General features: G+C 39.4%; 1 protein-coding gene across 1 annotated transcript; it reads left to right on the top strand.

The window, feature by feature from the left end:
• Window positions 1–19,019: 19,019 nt before the first annotated feature.
• Window positions 19,020–19,976, top strand: OR2B11 (olfactory receptor family 2 subfamily B member 11; the record flags this gene model as incomplete). The annotated part of the gene is made up of 1 exon (XM_081093188.1): window positions 19,020–19,976. The coding sequence occupies one exon, from the start codon at window positions 19,020–19,022 to the stop codon at window positions 19,974–19,976; it is 957 nt and encodes a 318-aa protein (XP_080949314.1).
• Between the last annotated feature and the right edge of the window lie 1,696 nt (window positions 19,977–21,672).

Here is a 21,672-nt window from a genome sequence, read left to right as displayed (position 1 = left end):
CTTGACCGGAATTGAACCTGGGACTCTTCATTCCGGAGGCCAACACTCTATCCACTGAACCAAACTGGTTAGGGCAGGAATTCTTTTTTTAAAAACATATTTTATTGATTTTTTTACAGAGAGAAGGGAGAGGGATAGAGAGTTAGAAACATCGATGAGAGAGAAACATCAATCAGCTGCCTCCTGCACTGGGGATGTGCCCGCAACCAAGGTACATGCCCTTGACCCGAATCGAACCCTGGAACCCTTGAGTCTGCAGGCTGACGCTCTATCTACTGAGCCAAACTGGTCAGAGCAGGGCAGGAATTCTTAAGTTTAGATTTTTAAACACTTTCACACAGATTTCTGAGCTGTATTAAACAGGAATTCTTACGTTTTTAAAACATTCCTTCCAAAATCGCCAACTGATTCAACCTGAAATATGAATGTAAATACTATACCACCCATTTCACAGCTGTTTAAACTTGAATTCGCAGTGTTTCAACACTGCCCTAGAGATATTATAACTGAATTTACATCTATTCCAAGTGTTTCATAAACATTCCTAAGCATTTCCCTAGTCTATCATTGTGAATTCTAAGATTTTTAAACACTTTCAGACAGATTTCTGAGCTGTATATACAGGAATTTTTAAGTTTTTAAAATATTTCTTCCAAAAACGCCAACTCATTGAAGTGGAAATATAAATGTAAACACTATACTACTCATTTCACAGCTTTTTTAAAGGTGAATTCCCAATGTTTCAACAATGTCCAACAGATATTACAGCTTTATTTACATTTATTCCAAGTATTTCATATACATTCCTAAGCATTTCCGTTGTCAATCACTGTGAATTCTAATTGTTCTAAACACTTTCACATAGATTTTTGAGCTGTATAAACAGGAATTCTTAAGTTTTTTAAACATCACCCCAAAATGCCAACTCATTGAGCAGGAAATATAAATGTAAACACTATACTACTCATTTCAACCCCCTTTTAAATGTGAATTCTCAGTGTTTCAACACTCCCAATAGATATTAAAGCTGGATTTACATCTATTCTAAGTGTTTCATATACATTCCTAACCATTTTCCTGTTCTGTCATTGTGAATTCTATGAGGTCTAAACACTTTCAGATTTCTGAACTCTATAAACAGGAATTCTTAAGTTTTTAAAACATTTCTTCCTAAATCGCCAACTCATTTAATGTGAAATATGAATGTAATCGTTATACTACCCATATCACAGCTGTTTAAATGTGAATTCTGTGTTTCAAAACTGCCCTGCACTTATTACAGCTGTATTGACATCTATTTAATGTGTTTCATATACCTTCCTAAGCATTTTCCTTGTCTATCATTGTGAATTCTAAGAGTTCTAAACACTTTCAGACAGATTTCTGAGCCCTATAAACAGGAATTCTTATGTTTTTAAAACATTTCTTCCAAAAATTCCAACTCATTCAATGTGAAATATGAATGTAAAGACTATACTACTCATTTCACAGCTGTTTAAAAGTGAATTCTCAGTGTTTAAACACTGCCTGACAGATATTACCTCTGGATTTACATGTATCCCAAGTGTTTCATATACCTTCCTTAACATTTCCCTGGTCTATCTCTGGGTCCATTGTAGTCATGCAAGTAACACCGTGGTACCCAAATTGGCTGCGCTGCTCCTTCTGGGAAGATACAAAACATAACCTCTTCCCCACATTTTTACTGCATTTGGTAAAACTCTTGTCTGGTTTTTGGATTCTTCAACCCAGGCTAACCCTGCAGAGGCTATTGTACAGGAGGCCCGATGCCTTTTGGCCGCTGTACAACTCTGTGCATTGTAAATCAAAAAATTTAACACATAACTTTCTTCTCCCCATGTTTTTGTTTTTATAGTTGCATTTTAAGAGTAGGATTGGTGGTTTCCACTGTTGCCTGAGTCCTGATCGATAACCCAAGGAAGAACTTTGCAATCCTGCGCTTCCCAGGGTGGCATGATAAAGATTTACTTAGCTGGCTGAAAAGGCTGTAGTAGGATTAAGGACAAGGACCCTATTGTCTGGTGGGACCAGGGCTAGCCACACTTGAAGTTTCTCTGACTAGAGGGTATTGTATTATCATCTACATCAGTCTTGGACTGGCATTCATTTACCCAATGCTTTCCTCCCCTGAATCTTGAACATAGTCCAGGCTGCTTGTTTCCACTCCCTGTAGCCTGTTGACTTCCATTTCTTGCATTATACTCTTTAGCAAAATGCCCTAGTTTGCCACAGTTAAAGCATCTCCCTTTCTTTTTCTACTGACCAGTGAGTAACATCTCCTTTAATGCGGCAGCTAATACTGTTCCTTGAACATAGGCTGGTCCAATGTCAGCACAAACGTGAATAAAATGCTTCCATAAAAAGTAGTCCCCAGGTGACAGACAAACCTTTGCAACAATATTAAGTCTCTAGTAAACTTCCACTATCTGTCTTAGTTCCCCTGCCACATTCATCCATTCCTTTTTGGGAGTGGGCTCTAGGGAGTCCTGAATCAGGGACCACAGACTGAAAGTAGAGAGAGGAATTTTCCCTGGACCTTCAACTGTATAACGATCTCTAAGTTGTTTTCTTACCTTCTCCATGTCTCCACATTTACCTTTCCTTCCTCAAGAAACCATGGGCAGGTTTTACTTACAAAATCCAACAAATCAAAAAGTTGTTGATACCTCACAGAATAGCCTCATGCTTGGAGCATAGCCTTAAGCATAGATACGTATAAATTCTTTTCCTGCGATCCTGAATTTCCCATGTTTTACACCTAGTTATTACTAAACTTCGCTTCTTACCTTCCTTTTTATTTTCTGCATGTGCTTCACTGACAACTGCAGTTCCCCTGAACTCAGCCCCCGCATTGGGCCAATGGTTCAGTGAGCCTTAGGGGGGACAGCGAAGGATGTAGAAAAGACAGACAAAGAGAATAAGCTGTGTCTAGGTGAACCTCCTGCGCCTGTCTAAAGCCACAGAGAGAGAGATCCAGACAGCAAGCTGAGCCTTAATTTTATAGCCAGAGGTAAACAAGGTAGTGGTCACCATAGTTACAATGTTCTTGTGAGTTTCACTTGTTTTGGCAGCACCAGCAGCATCTCCCACAGCCAGTTAGCTACCCAGATAAGATCTAGGGAGCTTCATAAGGTCAAGCTAATTATGCTAAGAGCGCTGTGCCCTCTAAGCTGGGATTAGTTTGTGGTTTTTCCAACCGGTAAGTCTGAGGCTTAACCCTATAGCTGCTCCGTACAGGCATCCAAATTGGAAATGAAGAAGTAAAATTATCCTTATTCGCAGATGACTTGACATTATACATAGAAAACCCCCAAAGCCTCCATTAAAAAACTACTAGACCTAATAAATTAATTTGGCAATGTAGCAGGATACAAAATTAACACCCAGAAATCTATGGCCTTTTTATACACCAATAATGAATTATCAGAAAGAGAAATGAAAAAAACAATCCTATTTACCATCGCGCCAAAATCTTAAGATACTTAGGAATAAACTTAACTAAGGACGTAAAAGACCTGTACTCAGAAAACTACAGGACATTGAAAAAAGAGATAGAGGAAGACATAAAGAAATGAAAGAACATACCATGTTCCTGGATTGGTAGAATCAACATCATTAAAATGTCCATACTACCTAAAGCAATCTATAGATTCAATGTAATACCTATTAAAATACTGATGGTATATTTCAATGATGTAGAACAAACTCTACAAAAACTCATCTGGAATAAAAAAAGACCCCGAATAGCCACAACTATCCTGAGAAAGAAGAACAAAGTTGGAGGGATCACAATACCAGATATCAAGCTATATTACCAAGCCATGGTTCTCAAAACTACGTGGTATTGGCACAGGAACAGACATATACACCAATGGAACAGAATAGAGAACTCAGAAATCGACCCAAGCCATTATACTCAACTAATATTTGATAAAGGAGGCAGGAGCATATAATGGAGTCAAAACAGTCTCTTTAATAAATGATGCTTGGATATTTGGTCAGATACATACAAAAAAATGAAACTAGATCACCAACTTACACCATACACAAAAACAAACTCAAAATGGCTAAAGAACTTGAATGTGAGACATGAAACCATGTAAATTCTACAAGACTCTATAGACAGCAAAATTGCAGACATATGTCGTAGATCTTTAGATATTCTACAGATCCTAGGTCAAGAGAGACTAAGGAGAAAATAAACAAATGAGACTACATCAAGATAAAAAGCTTCTGCACAGCAAAAGAAACCATCAACTAAACAACAAGAAAGCCCACTTCATGGGAGAACATATTTGCCAATGTTATCTATGATAAGGGTTTAATCTCCAACATTTACAGGGAACTCATACAACTTAACAAAAGGAAAATAAACAATTTTGCTCAAAAAATGGGCAAAGGACCTAAATAAACACTTTTTGAAAGAGGACATTCAGAAATCCAAGAGACATATGAAAACCTATGCTCAAAGTCACTGATCATCTGAGAGATGCAAATCAAAACAATAAAGAAGTACACCTCACACCTGTTAAGATGGCTATTATCAACAAATCAACAAACGACAAGTGCTGGAGAGGATGCGGAGAAAAAGGAACCCTCCTTCACTGCTGGTGGGAATGCAGACTGCTGCAGCCATTGTGGAAAACATCATCTTGTTTCCTCAAAAATTTAAAAATGGAACTGCCATTTGACCCAGTAATCCCACTTCTAGGAATATATCCCAAGAAACCAACACCAAGCAGAAAGGATATATGCAGCCCTATGTTCATAGCAGCGCAATTTATAATAGCTAAGATTTGGAAACAGCCTAAATGCCCATCAGCAGGTGAGTGGATTAGAAAACTATGGTACATTACACAATAGATGTAGGTGTACTATGCTTCTATAAAAAAGAAGGAATTCTTACCATTTGCAGCCACGTGGATAGAACTGGAGAGCATTATGCTAAATGAAATAAGCCAGTTAGTGAAAGAAAAATACCACATAATCTCACTCATTGATGGATAATAAAGAACATTATAACCTGATGAAAACAAAGATAGATACAGAGGCAGAGAAGCATCGAACAGACTGTCAAATTACAATGGGAAGCCCGGGGAGGGTTCAGGGGAGAAGTAAGAGATCAACCGAAGGACTTGTATGCATTGGTTATACATCTAAGAATAACCAATGAACGCAAGACACTGGGGAAAGTGTCGGGGGTAGGGGAGGCCGGGGAAGGTCAATGGAGGAAAAAAGGAGACATATGTACTACTATTTGTAATACTTTAAACAATAAAATAAGATTTTTTAAAAAAGATCAATGAAACCAAGAGCTGGTTCTTTGAAAGGATAAACAAGATTGATGAACCTCTAGCCAGGCTCACCAAGAAGCAAAGAGAGAGGACCCAAATAAACAAAATCAAAAATGAAAGAGGTGAAATAACAGACGCCACAGAAATACAAAGGATTGTTTAAAAAATACTATGAACAACTCTATTCCAACAAACTAGACAACTTGGAGGAAATGGACATATTCCTAGAAAAATACAACCTTCTAAAACTCAATCCGGAAGAATCTAAAAATCTCAATAGGCCAATAACTATGGAAGAAATTGAAGCAGTCATTAAAAAGCTTCCAGCAAGCAAAAGCCCAGGGCCAGACAGCTTCATAGGGGAGTTTTACCAAACATTCAAGGAATACCTAAAACCTATCCTCCTCAGGCTATTCCAAAAAATTCAAGAGGAAGGAACACTTCCAAGCTCTTTCTATGAAGCCAGCATTACCTTAATACCAACACCAGATAAAGACAGCACAATAAAATATAATTACAGGCCAATATCCCTCATGAACAATTTCCTCAACAAAATTCTAGCAATTTGGATCCAGCATTACATAAAAAAGATCATAAACCATGACCAAGTAGGATTTATCCCGGAGATGCAAGGATGGTACAATATCCACAAATCAATTAACATGATACATCACATAAACAAACTGAGAGAGAAAAATCACATAGTAATATTAATTGATGCAAAAAAAAGCATTTGACAAAATTTAACACTCTTTTTAAAAATATATATTTTATTGATTTTTTACAGAGAATAAAGGAGAGGGATAGAAAGAGGACAGGGATAGAGAGTCAGAAACATTTATGGGAGAGAAACATCAATCAGCTGCCTCCTGCACACTCCTACTGGAGATGTGCCCGCACCAAGGTACATGCCCTTGCCTGGAATTAAACCTGGGACCTTTCAGTCCGCAGGCTGATGCTTTATCCACCGAACCAACCCAGTTAGGGCTTAACACCCTTTCTTGATAAAAACTTTCAGCAAGGTGGGAATAGAAGGATTATATCTCAACATAATAAAAACCATATAAGACAAACCTACAGCCAACATCATACTCAATGGGAAAAAACTAAAACCATTTCACCTAAGAACAGGAAAACAAGACAGGGATGCCACTCTCACCACTCCTGTTCGACATAGTACTAGAAGTACTAGCCATTGCAATCAGACAACAAGAAAAATAAAAGGCATCCAAATTGGAAAAGAAGAAGTAAAACTATACTTATTTGCAGATGACATGATACTGTACATAGAAAACCCTAAAGACTCTATCAAAAAATTATCAGAGTTAATAAATGAATTCAGAAATGTAGCAGGATACAAAATTAATGCTAAGAAATCTATGGCATTTCTATACACCAATAGTGAACTTACAGAAAGAGAGACTAAGAAAACAATCCCATTTACCGATGTTGAGTGTTTCCTTCCACGTCCCGGGTGGAGTAGGGTTCGGTATCTGAAAGAGGAGCCGCACAACAAATGAGAGAAAAAGACACAAGATAATTTTGCAATATTGGGGGACCAGGCGGCAAGTCCCGAAGGACTTCCCCCGTGCTCAGGCCTCACCAAGCTTTTATTGATCTGGGATGCACCCATAGCATAGCCCTTAGGCAGGTGACCCCCTAGTAACAAGCAGACTAGCCCATCAGCAAGGATTTACATAATAATAAATGGGGGAGTAGTTTCAGCTACCACTCTCTGGACAAACAGAGGTGGCGCCTAGCTCCGACCTTTGCTAGGGCTTCAAAGGCTCCCAGCCTTCGGGGGGTTTCGGGGAGTTCTCTGTCTATGCTTATCAGATAGTGAAGGCAATAAACAGTTTCCCACAACCATAGCACCAAAAATATTAAGATACCTAGGAATAAACTTAACTAAGGAGGTAAAAGACCTGTACCCAGAAAACTATAGGACACTAAAAAAAAGAGATAGAGGAATACATAAACAGATAGAAGAACATACTGTGTTCATGGATCAGTAGAATCAACATCATTAAAATGTCCATACTACCCAAAGCAATCTATAGATTCAATGTACTCCTCATTAAAATACCAAAGGCATATTTCACAGACCTAGAACGAACTCTCCAAAAATTCATCTGGAATTTTTAAAAAGTTCCTGAAAGCTGCAGCAATCCTGAGAAAGAAGTACAAAGTAGGTGGGATCTCAATACCAGATATCAAGTTGTATTACAAAGCCACTGTTCTCAAAACTGCCTGGTACTGGCACAACAACAGACATATAGATCATGGAATAGAATATAGAACCCAAAAATCGACCCAAACCACTATGCTCAATTAATATTTGACAAAGGAGGCAAGAACATACAATGGAGTCAAGATCATCTCGTCAATAAAAGGTGTTGGGAAAATTGGACAGACACATGCAAAAAAATGAAACTAGACCACCAGCTTACACCATACACAAAAATAAACTCAAAATGGATAAAGGATTTAAACATAAGATAGGAAAAGATAAAAATACTAGAGGAATCCACAGGCAGCAAAATCTCAGACATATGCCGAAGCAATTTCTTCACTGATAGAGCTCCTAGGGCAATGGAAACTAAAGAAAAAAATAAACAAATGGGACTACATCAAAATAAAAGGCTTTTTCACAACAAAAGAAACCATCAACAAAACAACAAGAAAGGCCACGGCATGGGAGAACATATTTGCCAGTGTTATCTCCAGTAAGTGTTTAATCTCCAGCATTTATGGGGAACTCATACAACTTAACAAAAGGGAGATAAACAATCCAATCAAAAAATGGGCAACGAACCTAAATAGATACTTTTCGAAAGGAGACATAAGGAAGGCCAAGAGACATATGAAAACATGCTCAAAGTCACTGATTATACAAGAGATGCAAATCAAAATGACAATGAGGTCATCTCATTGTGGTCATCTCACACCCGTCAGGATGGCTATCATCAACAAATCAACAAACAACAAGTGCTGGTGAGGATGCAGAGAAAAAAGAACCCTCTTGCACTGCTGGTGGGAATGCAGACTGGTGCAGCCACTGTGAAGAACAGTGTGGAGTTTCCTCAAAAAACTAAACATTGAACTCCCATTTGACCCAGTGACTCCACTTCTAGGAATATATCCCAAGAAACAAGAAACAACTATCAGAAAGGATATATGCACCCCTATGTTCATAGCGGCACAATTTACCATAGCTAAGATTTAGAAAGAGCCTAAGTGCCTATCAGCAGATGAGTGCATTAAGAAACTGTGGTACATCTACACAATAGAATAGAATATTCCATTGCAACAGCATGTTTGGAACTGGAGAGCACTATGCTAAATGAAATAGGCCAGTCAGAGAAATATCAATATCACATGATCTCACTCATTTATGGAATGTGATGAGCAACATAAACTGATGAACAAAAGAAGATCCAGAGACAGAGAAGCATCAATCAGACCGTTAAACCTCAGAGGGAAGGTAGGGGAAGATGGAGGTAAAGGGGAGAGATCAACCAAAGGACTTGCATGCAATGCATATAAGCCTAACCAATGGACACAGACAACAGGAGAGTGAGGGCATGAGGGGGGGGGAGGGGGCGGGGAAATGGGTGATAAGGACACATATGTAATACCTTAATAAAAAAAAAAGAAAGAAAGGAGACAAAAAAAGGCCATAGATTTTTTGGCTGTTAATTTTGTATCCTGCTACATTGCCAAGTTCATTTATTAGTTCTAGTATTTTGTTGATGGAGTCTTTAGGGTTTTCTATGTGCAATAGATGATACTTTGTTTTAATTTAATTTGATCCTAAGCAGCAAAAGTGAGGACTATCTGTTCCAGTGTTACTGCAGCCTGGAGCTAGTAAGATAACCATTATCTATGTTTTTCTTCTCCTAGACTCCCAGTAAAGCATTTGATTATCTCTACACAGTCTGTTAGCTCAGGACTTTGTTAAATCTCTTGTATAATTACAGCAATTCTCTGGAAACAACTATAAATAAATTATTAGTAGATGTAAGCCATCAGTATACAAATTATAATTCAGGGTCTTTTTCAATAAATAGTATTTAAAATATTTGACAAAAACATGCAAAAAAAATGAAACTAGACCACCTCTTTACACCATGTATAAGAATTAACTCAAAATGGATCAAAGACATGAGTTATAATTTAGTATCATACTCTCTAATCCTCTAAATATATTTTTTAAAGTATAATGTTTCACTAACACAAATTAAAATCACTTGTCATAAGCAATCTTTGTTCCTATGTTTCTCATAAAGAGTACTATATAATTATTCTAGCTTCTTCATTATCAATCTTCCTATTTTTCTTACTTTTAAAATCTGAGTATTTTATATTCTTGAATTTCTTCATTCCCTAATTTTACATTATAAACATTTTTTTCTATTTGGTTTTCCCTGCTTGATTAATCTGAAAATGCAGACCTTATAAATCAAATTAAATTTTTGAAACATTTTTTTCTATAGAAACAATCCTTCATTTTTCTTTCATTAAGAGCTAACTACATGTTTGTGTTTACAATGTCTTGCAGAAATGAAAGCATAGCCACTGATTCATGTCCAAGTGACTGGCATGAAGTAGCATGAAAATGTTTACTTATTTAAGAACAGCATCTGATGACTTTACTAATTATGTGGTTTTTATTGAGACAGATCTGATTTGGTGATCTAAAAGGCAAACCTTCATTACTTTTATTTTAATTGATTAGAATAGATGCCAAAGGAACCAAATCATAGACACTTCTAAATTATGATCTTTTCTGAACAAGGATCTTGGCCCTAAATCTAGTAAAAGTCTCATTATATAAACCATAAATTGTACCACATGGACACCATGGATATTGCCACTCAAGAGGGCAGGTTGAGGGCATGAAGGCAACAAAGTCCATCACTGCACACTGTGTCTTGATGAAGACGGGTCAATGCTAACTGTCATCATCATCATTTTAAAACAGATATAGCACAGAGGTGTGACCATGTACTATCCTGATCAATGTTAGCCAAAGGACAGCCTATAGGCAGTAAACTTGAGGTGGAAAATGATGACCAGGTTGACCACCACCATGCCCAGGAGATTCTTCTTTGCCCAGCATGTCTTCCAGTCAGGGTTCTGTTCTTTCTGAAGCATTCACTAATTGTCCTTTCTCTTTCTTTCCAATCCTTCTTACAATTGTATTTTTATTGTCATGCAGTTATTTGCTTAATATCTGTTTTCCTACACTATCCTGGTAGCAACATATGTGCTCACATAAATTTTTAGTTTCAATGAAGCATAATTTACATTCAACAAAATTCACTTGTTTAAATGCAGAGTTTGATGAATTTTTGTAAATATAGGCACAGAGAGGTTAGATAACCTGTATAATCCCAATTCTGACACAGAACTATCCCATCACCCCAAAAAGTTTTTTTGAGAGCCATATAGTTCTATTTACACTTTATTACCACTTATCATACTGCATGGCACATACTAAAACTCCTTTAATATTTGATGAGTCGATGGGAGGAATGAAAGCTGGAAGGAAGGAAGTGTAAATTACCACCTACTCAGTTTTGTACCAGGAACTATGTTGAGATATTTGCATGTTGTTATTTCCATTTTTATCATAATAAAACTAGTGGTCATATATTGTTATTTCTATTTTATAGATGAGGAAACTGAGCTTCAGGAAACTTATGTAACCATTCAAGGTCTGATGGTTAATAAAGTGAGTGCTTTGGGTTTTATTCAAATTCATATGACTACAAAAGTCCACTTTTTACCATCACCTTCTACTGGTCTCATGTTAAAGAAATATTGTCTAGAGATGCTTCTCGTAATTATCAGTATAAATCTTTCTCTCCTGTAATCTTAACCACAGCAGAAAATAACAAGAAATTGCAGAAATCAGACAACCCACATCACAAGAGAACCTCTTCTACAAGAGAACCTTCCAGTTTATTCTAAGTAGAACAAGAACTCTCTTCTCCACATGTTGCTGTCTGGAGCCACAGGGACTGCTCACAGTATGAGTGGCAGAAAGATTTTTGAAGGTGGGGGGAGGAAGGTGATGATTGGTATAATGCCTAAGGACCCTATGTTAGTGTCAGTTATAAGAGTTTCCATCTACAATAAACCAGCATTTCTTAGCACAAAATGGTCAAGTCCATCTCTTTTTTTTTCAATGTTAAGATATTTAAATCTCTCTCTATCTCTCTCTCTCTCTCTCAAAATTATCCCATCTGGATGTCAGGACAGCTCCTAAGATGTTCCACATCCCACATCTGGCTCTCCATGGGAGAGAGCACACAGCAGAGCAATACTTAGAATTAGGGAATTTCCCTACTTCATCACCCAAGTACAATCTCCTGTTTACCTTTTGTAGAGGCCCTCTCTTCTCTCTCTAACTCTAGAAAAAAATGTTCCTAAAACCCCAGGATGTAAAAATGAAACCACTGCTGCCATTATCTCACCTAATACCCACTCAGACATCTAGAACTAGAGACTACAGATGATCAAGTCAAAACACGAAGAGCAAAGGTAACTGTCCAAAGGCATCACTGTTTATGGTTGTTTTTAGTACTAGCTTGGATTTACTCATGTGGCTCACAGCTCATGAATTAAGACTTACATTACATGCTGGCTGTTTCATAAAAGGCTCTGCTGTCCATCCTTCCCCTGTGACAAATAGAATAGGCAGCTGAAACCACATGTAGTAGTCAGAAAAAAATTCTAAGTACTATTCTATGCCAGTCACTGTTCTGAGTGCTTTGCAAAATCAACTCATTTTGCATTTATAACAGCCTGTGGAGGGCAATACTAGTGCTTCTTGTACTTCTATTGTGTATGCTGGAGACCACTGGTCTCCATAGGTCTATGCTGGAGACAAAAGGGGCAGGTGAGACACAGAGAGGTTAGATAACCTGCTTAAAGGCATATAGACATGAGTGGTTGAGCTTGGTGCTGAAGCCTGTGCAATGCCTACACTCTAACTGAATAACATGCTGTACAAGTTATTCTTCCATTCTGACTTTATGGCAACTTCCACCTACGCTAAAGAGTTAAAAATATAGAGTCCTCATTTCTAATTATTAGAAATAATTAGTCCTCTGGTCTTCTAACATTTATCACTAATTGCAAGTACTCCAAGCTCACACACTACATCAATTAGCAGCTAACACTCAGGTACTAATTAAACAAATCATCAGGGATAATTTCCCAGCCAGAAGAGACCAAGGTTTTCCTCTCAATGTTTTTTTTTTTTTTTTGGGGGGGGGGCCGCGGTGGAAACAGAGCCTTTATAGAAATGAGTGAAGAGAATGAGGTCAAGTTTAAATTGAGAAATAAATTTAAAAGGGCTTGCCACCTAAGAACCTTAACCTCAGAAGTAACCTCCATGGCATAAGCATATAAGCTTGCTCTACTGTATGCTTGCTCAAAGTCTCTGCAGGTACTCTGGGGACCAAGGCTAGAGCAGATCCACAGAGCTCCCCCATCACCCATACAGACCCGGAAAGTACCAAATCTCCCCAGCGAGCATGCTGCAATGGAAGGCAGGCTCCTCTTCTAGACAGAACAATCTCTCCACACCTGCTCAGAAGGTGAGACTCAGGTAAGGACAATGTCCCAGCAACCTCATCAGAGCAAATAGGTTAAAAGAACATTTCCAATGACTACATCCCTAAATGTTCCTCCCCTGCTAAGACCATCACAGTCTACTAATAAAGCCCCCATTCCTTAACCAAGCCCTCTGGAAACCAGGGAACCATGAAGGTAAGTAGTTGGTCCTCAACTCTGGGCAAACTAAAGTCTGCACAATGCAGTAAAGATTGGTCAGGCTGTAGCAGTGGAAGCGCTGGTCTGTGCTGGAGACCAAGGAGACATAGAACAGATGATGGATGGGTCAAGGAGCAGTGGTCATGCATGAAGAAGCAGCATGTGTAAAATTGTGAACTTCAAGCTAGAAGACAGCCAGAAACAGAACATGCTATCCCTGCCTCTAGGTAGACCAGTTGTTTAATGCTCATCTGCAGGGTGGGTATTGCCCAGAGTGTATGAGGACCCTGAACCTCATTTCTGCTGCTCCTCAGTATTTTGGACAATACTGAGCCTTAGTCACAAAAACAATATTAACCCCAACATGGTTGTGGAAAGAAAGGAACACATCAAGTAAAGCAAATAGTACCAGTTCCTAGACTCTAGGGCCTAGAGAAAGTAAGCTTTGAGCTGAATTTTAGCAGCAAATAAAATATTTACAGAATAAAGACAATGGAGTATGAGTGGGGAGCCAGCATGTGCAGGAGGAACTGTCCCTGTCTCAGTGACAGGTGGATACTTCCAGGGACTGGCATCCTCCCTGCTTGGGTTTATGTCCTCTCTTTGTGGCCCCAGAGGCCCAATCCTGCTGTTTTCCAGCTCCTTCTCCTCTTCTTTTTTCTTCACACCACAACCAGAAGAAGGAGCTATTTGAGGAATGAGACCCTTAGATTTGTTAACAAAATCAGTAATCATTCCATGAATTAATCGCATCACTCACATATTCTGAGTGCCGTGAATGACACACTGTGTAAGATGTTTGTTTTTAAAGAAATCACAATCTCCACAAAACGAGTAAAATTTAACATATTAAAAATTAGTAGCAAATGATATATCACATTACTAAGTTTTCCATTAGGCAAGGTCTTAAGTAATTTCCAGCTTTACAGGGTATTTAATGAAAACTCATGCATGTACATGGGGACTGTGGATCCTTTGGAGGCAGTGGTGTCCTGGGCCACCAGTTATGACTTCCAGGGCCTGGAAGGAGGTAATGTTTCTTCAGTGTGAACCAGCAATGGTGGCTTGAACAGCTTAGCCCATGGAGTCATATTGCAGTGCTGACCTGAAAGAGGAGGATGTTCTTAACCTTTATGAAGTTTCAGTCTGCCCCACTGTTGAAGTAGAGCATGCAATGGCATATACCTAGTGCCTGGTATGTAGACTGATGGTGATAGTGTTTTAAGGCTGATTTACTGCCCTTCTCTTACTATTTGCTAGGAAATATTGTTTAATCTCTAAAATTAATTGAAGGACTTGAATGCGTGCACATAAGCACAACCAACAGACGCAAGACACTGGGGGCGAGGGGACGAGGGCAAGAGCCGGGGGGGGGGGGCGCATAGAGGAGGCCGGGGGGGAGGTCAGTGGGGGGAAAAAGAGACATATGTACTACTATTTGTAATACCTTAAACAATAAAATTTAAAAAAAGAAAAAGTGCTACCAACTAAACTGTAATACACCATCTATCATAAAATGCATCCCAATTTTAGAGGCAAATGTATGTCTTAGAATTAACTGAATTAATAAAATACAGCATGCCAAACCAAATAAAAAATAAAATTAAAGCATTTTGAAAAATTATACCTCAGTCCCCTTATGAAGATATGATTATCAGTGCTCTTCAAACCCTTTGCGGGTGGAGCCTCCAGGGGATGGTCCACAGTGGAGAATCAGCGAGGGCTCTTGATAAAGGAAGCTACAGTGAGACCCCAGGTGCCCTGTGCAGGGAAGGTGCACTCCCTTTGAGAAAATGGTATGCACAACCTGATACCCAGTGAGTGAGCAGAACACAGCGAAGAGGGGCTGAGTAAACAGGGTACTTTCAGACCCTTCCATGTGCCAGTTTACTTATTGATTTTACTCTGATCAGAAGTTCCATCCAAAAATAAGCATGTCAACAGGACAGGAGATACACACAAATCATATATCTTTTTTCCTTTTTGTGATTGAAGAGCCCCTGTTCATATCTGTGAAGGAAAGTGTCATCTGCAAGCCTGTTCCCACACCCTCTCCCTCCCCCCACCACACACACACTCAGTCCCAACTATGGCCTCAGCTATTAAATAGGGTCTGCACCTGTCATCTGGGTGGGGTGTGGATTTAGGCTGAATTTTGATTGAAGGAAGAGGTCTTTTAGGCTGATAGGCAATAAAATCCCATGGCTTCATTGTCATTTTCCCTCTTCATAAGCTTATTTCCAGATTTTCTTGCTTGTTTGGTGGAGCAGGAGACATGCTCTATCAAATGCCAAGCATTACTATGATATATCCACATATGTCACTAGAGTTCTATATCACACAGAGAACGATATACATCACAGGTCTATCCACATGTTCACAGCCTGGACTGTCAGCAAGCATGGTGTAATGAGGGTCATTAAAAGAGCCCATGGGATATGACAGTGGCCAGAAGAAATGCTAAGGAATCCATGTGAGAGGAATGCAATCCTCACTCTTACCATATGCTATTTAAGGAGATGGGTTCTTAAGTTTTAGGTAACTGGAAGGACTAAAGATATCTTTGCTTTTAAGACCTGTGTCTTGGAAAGATGAGTCCATTGTGAAGGTGAGTGATGGGTTGTATAGGAAAGGGATTGCCTACAGAAATATGTTGGGCTCCAAAGGTTCCGAATGGCTGTACTAGTCCAGGACAGCAGTGGTGAGGATCTAGACAGCTGTGGCCAGGACACAGTCACTGAAGAAATGTGGTGAATGAGTAATAGGAGGACATCATTAGAGATCACCTGAATAGTTGGAGTCAGGGTAACTGATGCAGAGGCAGCCAGAAATTAAAGGAAGGGGCTGGAAGTTGGAGGAATAGCTGACAGGTTAAATGTGGATGGCCTCCGGTAACAATGTTAAAAGGAGAGCTGGACGTCAGTGAGGAATTTTCAGCTGGAGACACAGCTCTGGAAGTATTCTGCTAAGGGCTATTGTGGCTGGCTTTGGAATTAATGTGTTCACCCAGAAGAGCAAGGTCACACCTTGAGGAACATCTCTATTTGGGGAGTAAGAAGACAGAAGTTCAAGGGAATGTGGAGCTTGTATCTGAAGCCCAGCTCCATGTGGAAAGGACTGGATGCAGAGCTCGAATGGTCAGGCCAGGATGGTATGCAGGCTTGCTGTGTGTGTGTGTGTGTGTGTGTGTGTGTGTGTGTGTGTGTACCCACGCATGCCTGGTACACTGAACTGGAAATTACTACTCATTTGCTTTGCCCCTTTCCGTCTGGTGACATGCTCCTTTTTCAGGCATTCTCTTCTCTCTTAGTCATTTGCGCTAATGCTATTCACCAACTGCTTTTTTCGTTACTGTTCTTTGTGGGTTTTTAAAATTTATCTTTATTGTAGAGGGTATTACAAATGCCCCCCCTTATTTCCCTCATTGTCCCCTCCACCCAGCTCCTGCCCCACCCCAAGACTTCACCTCACTATTGTCTGTGTTCCTGAGCTATGCATATATGCATATAAATTATCTGGTTAATCTCTTCCAGCCCACCCATCCCCCCTCCCCGCAACTGATTTTTAAAAAGCAAACTGCTGGAGAGAATAATGGTTAAGAGCCAGACCTTAGCTTTCAGTCTTGGCTTTGCTGCTTGCTGCTGTGTAAATAATCTTAGGTAGACCAGCTATCCTCCCCACACCACTCTGATCATCAGTAAAACTGGGGTTAAAAACTTTTACTTTACTGAGTCATCAAAGCACTAAGTCAGATATCATAGGAAGTTGTTATCACAGCACCAGGCTTATCGTAAGCGCTTTATAATTTATATTTATTAAATGTAGCATATCTACCCCTCCATATTTCTTAGCTCCTGCATACTTTTTATCTTCCTTCACTATCCCTGTAACTTTCTTTCTTGTTCAGTTTAGACTCTAAGAAAAAATCTTGGAATCAGACATTTAAGAAAGAGAAATGGCGTAATTATTTTTTTATCTTAAAGAGTGGGCTAGTCTGATTTTGCCCTGACCAGCTCACTGCATCAAAAACAGGGTCCTGAGTTCCCATTAGAGATAAAAGAATAAGATTCTCTAAGATTTACCCTAGAAGTTTTTTTAATTGAATAGTGAGAAGAAGTACAATAATTAGGTTTTAAACAAAAATATTGAGGACATTATAGCAAATAGCATGTCGGGTTTTTTTGTTTTTATTTATTTATTTATTTATTTATTTATTTATTTTTATTGTTTTATTGCTTAAAGTATTACAAAGGGTATTACATATGTGTCCTATTTTTTCCCCACCCTTGACAATCCCCTGGCCTCCCCTCCTCCCCCCCCCCCCCGTGTCTTATGTCCATTGATTATGCTCATATGCATGCATACAAGTCCTTCAGTTGATCTCTTATCCCCCTCCCTCCTTCCCCACAACCCTCCTCAGCCTTTCCGCTGCAGTTTGACAATCTGTTTGAGGCAGCTCTGCCTCTGTATCTATTATTGTTCATAAGTTTATAATGGTCTTTACTATCCATGAATGAGTGAGATCATGTGGTATTTTTCCTTCATTGACTGGTTTATTTCACTTAGCATAATGCTCCCAGTTTCATCCATGCCGTTGCAAATGGTAAGAGTTCCTTCTTTTTTACAGCAGCATAGTATTCCATTGACAAATAGCATGTAGTTTTGAAGCAACAAAGAAAGAAAGGCAATTTGCACTTATTTACCCCTTTAAGCCCCAGAGTTTTAGTTATTTTCAAATAGTACTGGAGTTCTTCAGAATATAGAACTTGGAAGGGTATTTATTACAGCATCCAACCTGAGCAGATCTCCATAAATTTCATATTTTATGCATAAAGCACCAAATAAGAAACTAAAATTGAATCCTTCACAAATGACTTGCAGACAGGATTTAATTTATTTTTAATTCTACATGAAATATATCATCCCCATCATGAACTTGAGGGTGTATAATCCTGGGGAGAGTGTAGAAGGCTGGAGGCTGAAATCAAATTGCTGTATTTTCCAACTCTGAGAGGAAACAGCTGTTTGGCAAAGAAGTTGTATAGGGAATTCAAATGTCCAAACTGCCTGATAAATGTTAGCATTGGAGACGATCTGATCCTTCAGTAGCCAACACCAGGGGCTCTGTTCCTTACTGGACCAAAATCTTTCTCCCTGTGTTCAAATCCTATCATCTGGGATCACATTCGGTGCCATGATCCAGTGAGGGGCATGATCCACCTCAGGGACTCAGGATGTTGGATTGTGCTCTCTTTACTGCCATGGCAAGAGTCTGTGCTGCCTGTGTGTGAACAGCCATGGTGGGAAATACCAGCATGGTGCAGAGGGCAGGGAGCCAGATGTAAGCCTTAGGAGATGAGTAGGGTATATTCATAGTAATAACCCCCCAACTGCTTACAAAGTATTTATGCTTGCTTTTTGCCACCTCTCAACTCCCTTCCATCTATGCCTCTAAAATGCAAAACAGGAAATCCTAAGAAAGTGGTAAATTTCTTGTCAATGAGTTTGTAGAGACCAGACAAACATTCTAATGGTGTTGGGAGCTCTGGCTAACATTGAATAAATTGGAAGAAAATTGTCCATATGCTATGCTTTCACCAAGGTAATGTCCCTTTATCATCCCAAAGACTCTATAGTTGAAGCAGGTATTCTCTCCCCTTGTTACAGATGTAGAAAGTGAAGTTCAGAAAGATTAAATGGCATAGTCAATATCACAGAGCAGGAGGGAGAACAAGATACATATGCAGCTGATCTGCCTCCTGGTTCTGACTCCCCACATCTCAGTGGCTCTACAGAGGTAAAACAGAGTAGAACCTGTGTATGGAAGCACAGCACAGATTGAGGAAGACAACTCCTTTTCTCAGGTTTTACTCATTCTGACTTTCTTGATTCATCACAGGCACCAGAAAATGTCTCAGCATGAGAACTGACAACCAGAGCTTCTTGGGAGATCCTCCCAGGGACTTCATCCTTCTGGGTATTTCTGGCAGGCCATGGCTGGAACTCCCTCTCTTTGTGGTCCTCCTGGTGTCCTATGTTCTTGCCATGTTGGGAAATATTGCCATCATCTTGGTGTCCCGGCTGGATCCCCAGCTCCACAGCCCCATGTACATCTTCCTCAGTCACCTCTCCTTCCTGGACCTCTGCTATACCACCACCACAGTCCCTCAGATGCTAGTAAACATGGGCAGCTCCAGGAAGACCATCAGCTACAGTGGCTGCACAGTGCAGTACGCGGTTTTCCACTGGTTGGGATGTACTGAATGCATTGTTTTGGCTGCCATGGCCCTGGACCGCTATGTGGCCATCTGTGAGCCCCTGCGGTATGCCCTTATTATGCACCGCCCTCTCTGTCAGCAGCTCATGGCTGTGGCCTGGCTAAGTGGCTTTGGCAACTCTCTAGTTCAAGTAGTCTTGACAGTGCAATTGCCTTTCTGTGGGCGGCAAGTGCTAAACAACTTCTTCTGTGAGGTGCCAGCTATGATCAAGCTGTCATGTGCTGACACAGCTGTGAATGATGCCACACTGGCTGTGCTGGTGGCCTTCTTTGTGCTGGTCCCCCTAGCTCTCATCCTTTTGTCCTACAGCTTCATTGTCCGCGCAGTGCTCAGGATCCAGTCCTCAAAGGGACGTCACAAGGCCTTTGGAACCTGTTCCTCCCACCTGGTGGTGGTCTCCCTCTTCTACCTTCCTGCCATTTATATGTACCTACAGCCCCCTTCCAACTACTCTCAAGAACAAGGCAAGTTTATCTCCCTCTTCTATTCCATAATCACTCCCACCCTCAATCCCTTCATCTACACCCTGAGGAATAAGGATGTGAAGGCAGCTCTGAGAAAACTCCTGGCAAGAATGTGGAGGCTCTACAGAAGATGAAGACCTGAGATGTGGCACTCTCCATTGGTTACAGAACACTGGGCAGGTATATTGTGTGCTCAGAGAAGCTTTCACTTGAGGAGCCAATAATCAACCATTGTACATTTTTTTAGAGATTTCAGGATTTCCCCAAATACCCTGTCCAAAATATCTCATCTCCTGTTTGGTCACAATGCCTAAGATTTCACTTATCCCAACAGTCTTTAATTCTAAGAACCATACATTTTTACTAATTGTTTAAAGAGAACTGGCATTCAGTAAGTATTTACCAAATTATGTAATTCCTAAATTCCTGAATCTTTCCACTACTAATCTTCCTATTTTCTATTTTTCCCCATTTGTCTCTTTTCAATCTTCTCTCTGTCCCATTACCCCTAAGTATACACAATATGAAACTGAAACATAATTTCATATTACTTATACTAAAGTTATGTTCTTTTCTATATATTTCCATACATTTTATATGAATTTTTAAAAAATTCCAAAAATGGGCTGTCTTCTTCCCATGAACTAAGACGATGTTTTGTGGGTGTGTTTTTTTTCTGTAGTTCAAATTTTGTTCTATCGAAGTGTCCCCATCCTGACTGGGAACTAAGATAAGCATATTTATCATGGATGTATAAGACTCTGTTAGATTTTATGGGTACAAATCAATAGCATATTCTATTATTTAAAACAAAAAATTCATTCTAGTTGAGAACACAAAATATAAATGTGGTCAGACTTCAGAACAATACAACTTTAAATAACAAGCTCAAGGTCATTGTAATAGCTAATATTTGTGGAAGGCTTCCAAGATACAGGCACTAGATTAAGTGTATTTTTAAAATCTATCTTTATTGTTGAAAGTATTTCAGACATCCTCCCCCTTTTTTTGCCATGACCTCCTCCACTCCGCCCCCATCCCCGCCCCCAGGCTTTCACTAAACTATTGTCTATGTCTATAGGCTATGCATATATGCCTATAAATTCCCCAGTTAATCTTTTCCCCTTGACCCACCTTCCCTCTGAGATTTGTCAGTCTGTTCCATGCTTCTATGTCTCTGGATCTATTTTGTTCAACAATTTATTTTGCTCATTATATTCCACATATGAGTGAGATCATGTGATACTTGTCTTTCTCTGACTGGCTTATTTTGCTTAGCATGATACTCTCCAGTTCTCTCCACTGTTTCAAAGGTAAGAGATCCTTCTATTTTGCAGCTGCATAGTATCCCATGGTGTAAATGTACCACAGCTTTTTGATCCACTCATCTACTGATGGGCACTTGGGCTGTTTCCAGATCTTAGTTATTGTAAATTGTGCTGCTATGAACATAAGGGTGCATATATTCTTTCTTATCAGACTATATTTCTTCTAGACTATATTTCTAGAAGTGGGATCACTGGATCAATTGACAGTTTCATATTTAATTTTTTGAAGAAACTCCAAACCTTTTTTTCATAGTGGCTGCACCAGTCTGCATTCTCATCAGCAGTGCACCAGGGTTCCCTTTTCTCCACACTTGTCATTTATTGATTTATTGATGGTGGCCATTCTGACAATTGTGAGGTTGTTTTAATCTGATGGTTAGTAAAGACAGTCTCTTCAACAAATGGTGCTTGGGAAATTGGACAGATACATGCAAAAAAAAATGAAACTAGACCATCAACTTCACTATACATAAGAATAAACTCAAAGTGGATAAAAGACTTA

This window comes from Myotis nattereri (assembly GCF_964212035.1).
Source record: "Myotis nattereri genome assembly, chromosome: 5".
Classification (NCBI taxonomy): Eukaryota; Metazoa; Chordata; class Mammalia; order Chiroptera; family Vespertilionidae; genus Myotis; species Myotis nattereri.
Note: the sequence above shows the minus strand (reverse complement) of the source record. Positions and strands in the feature narration are given on the sequence as shown.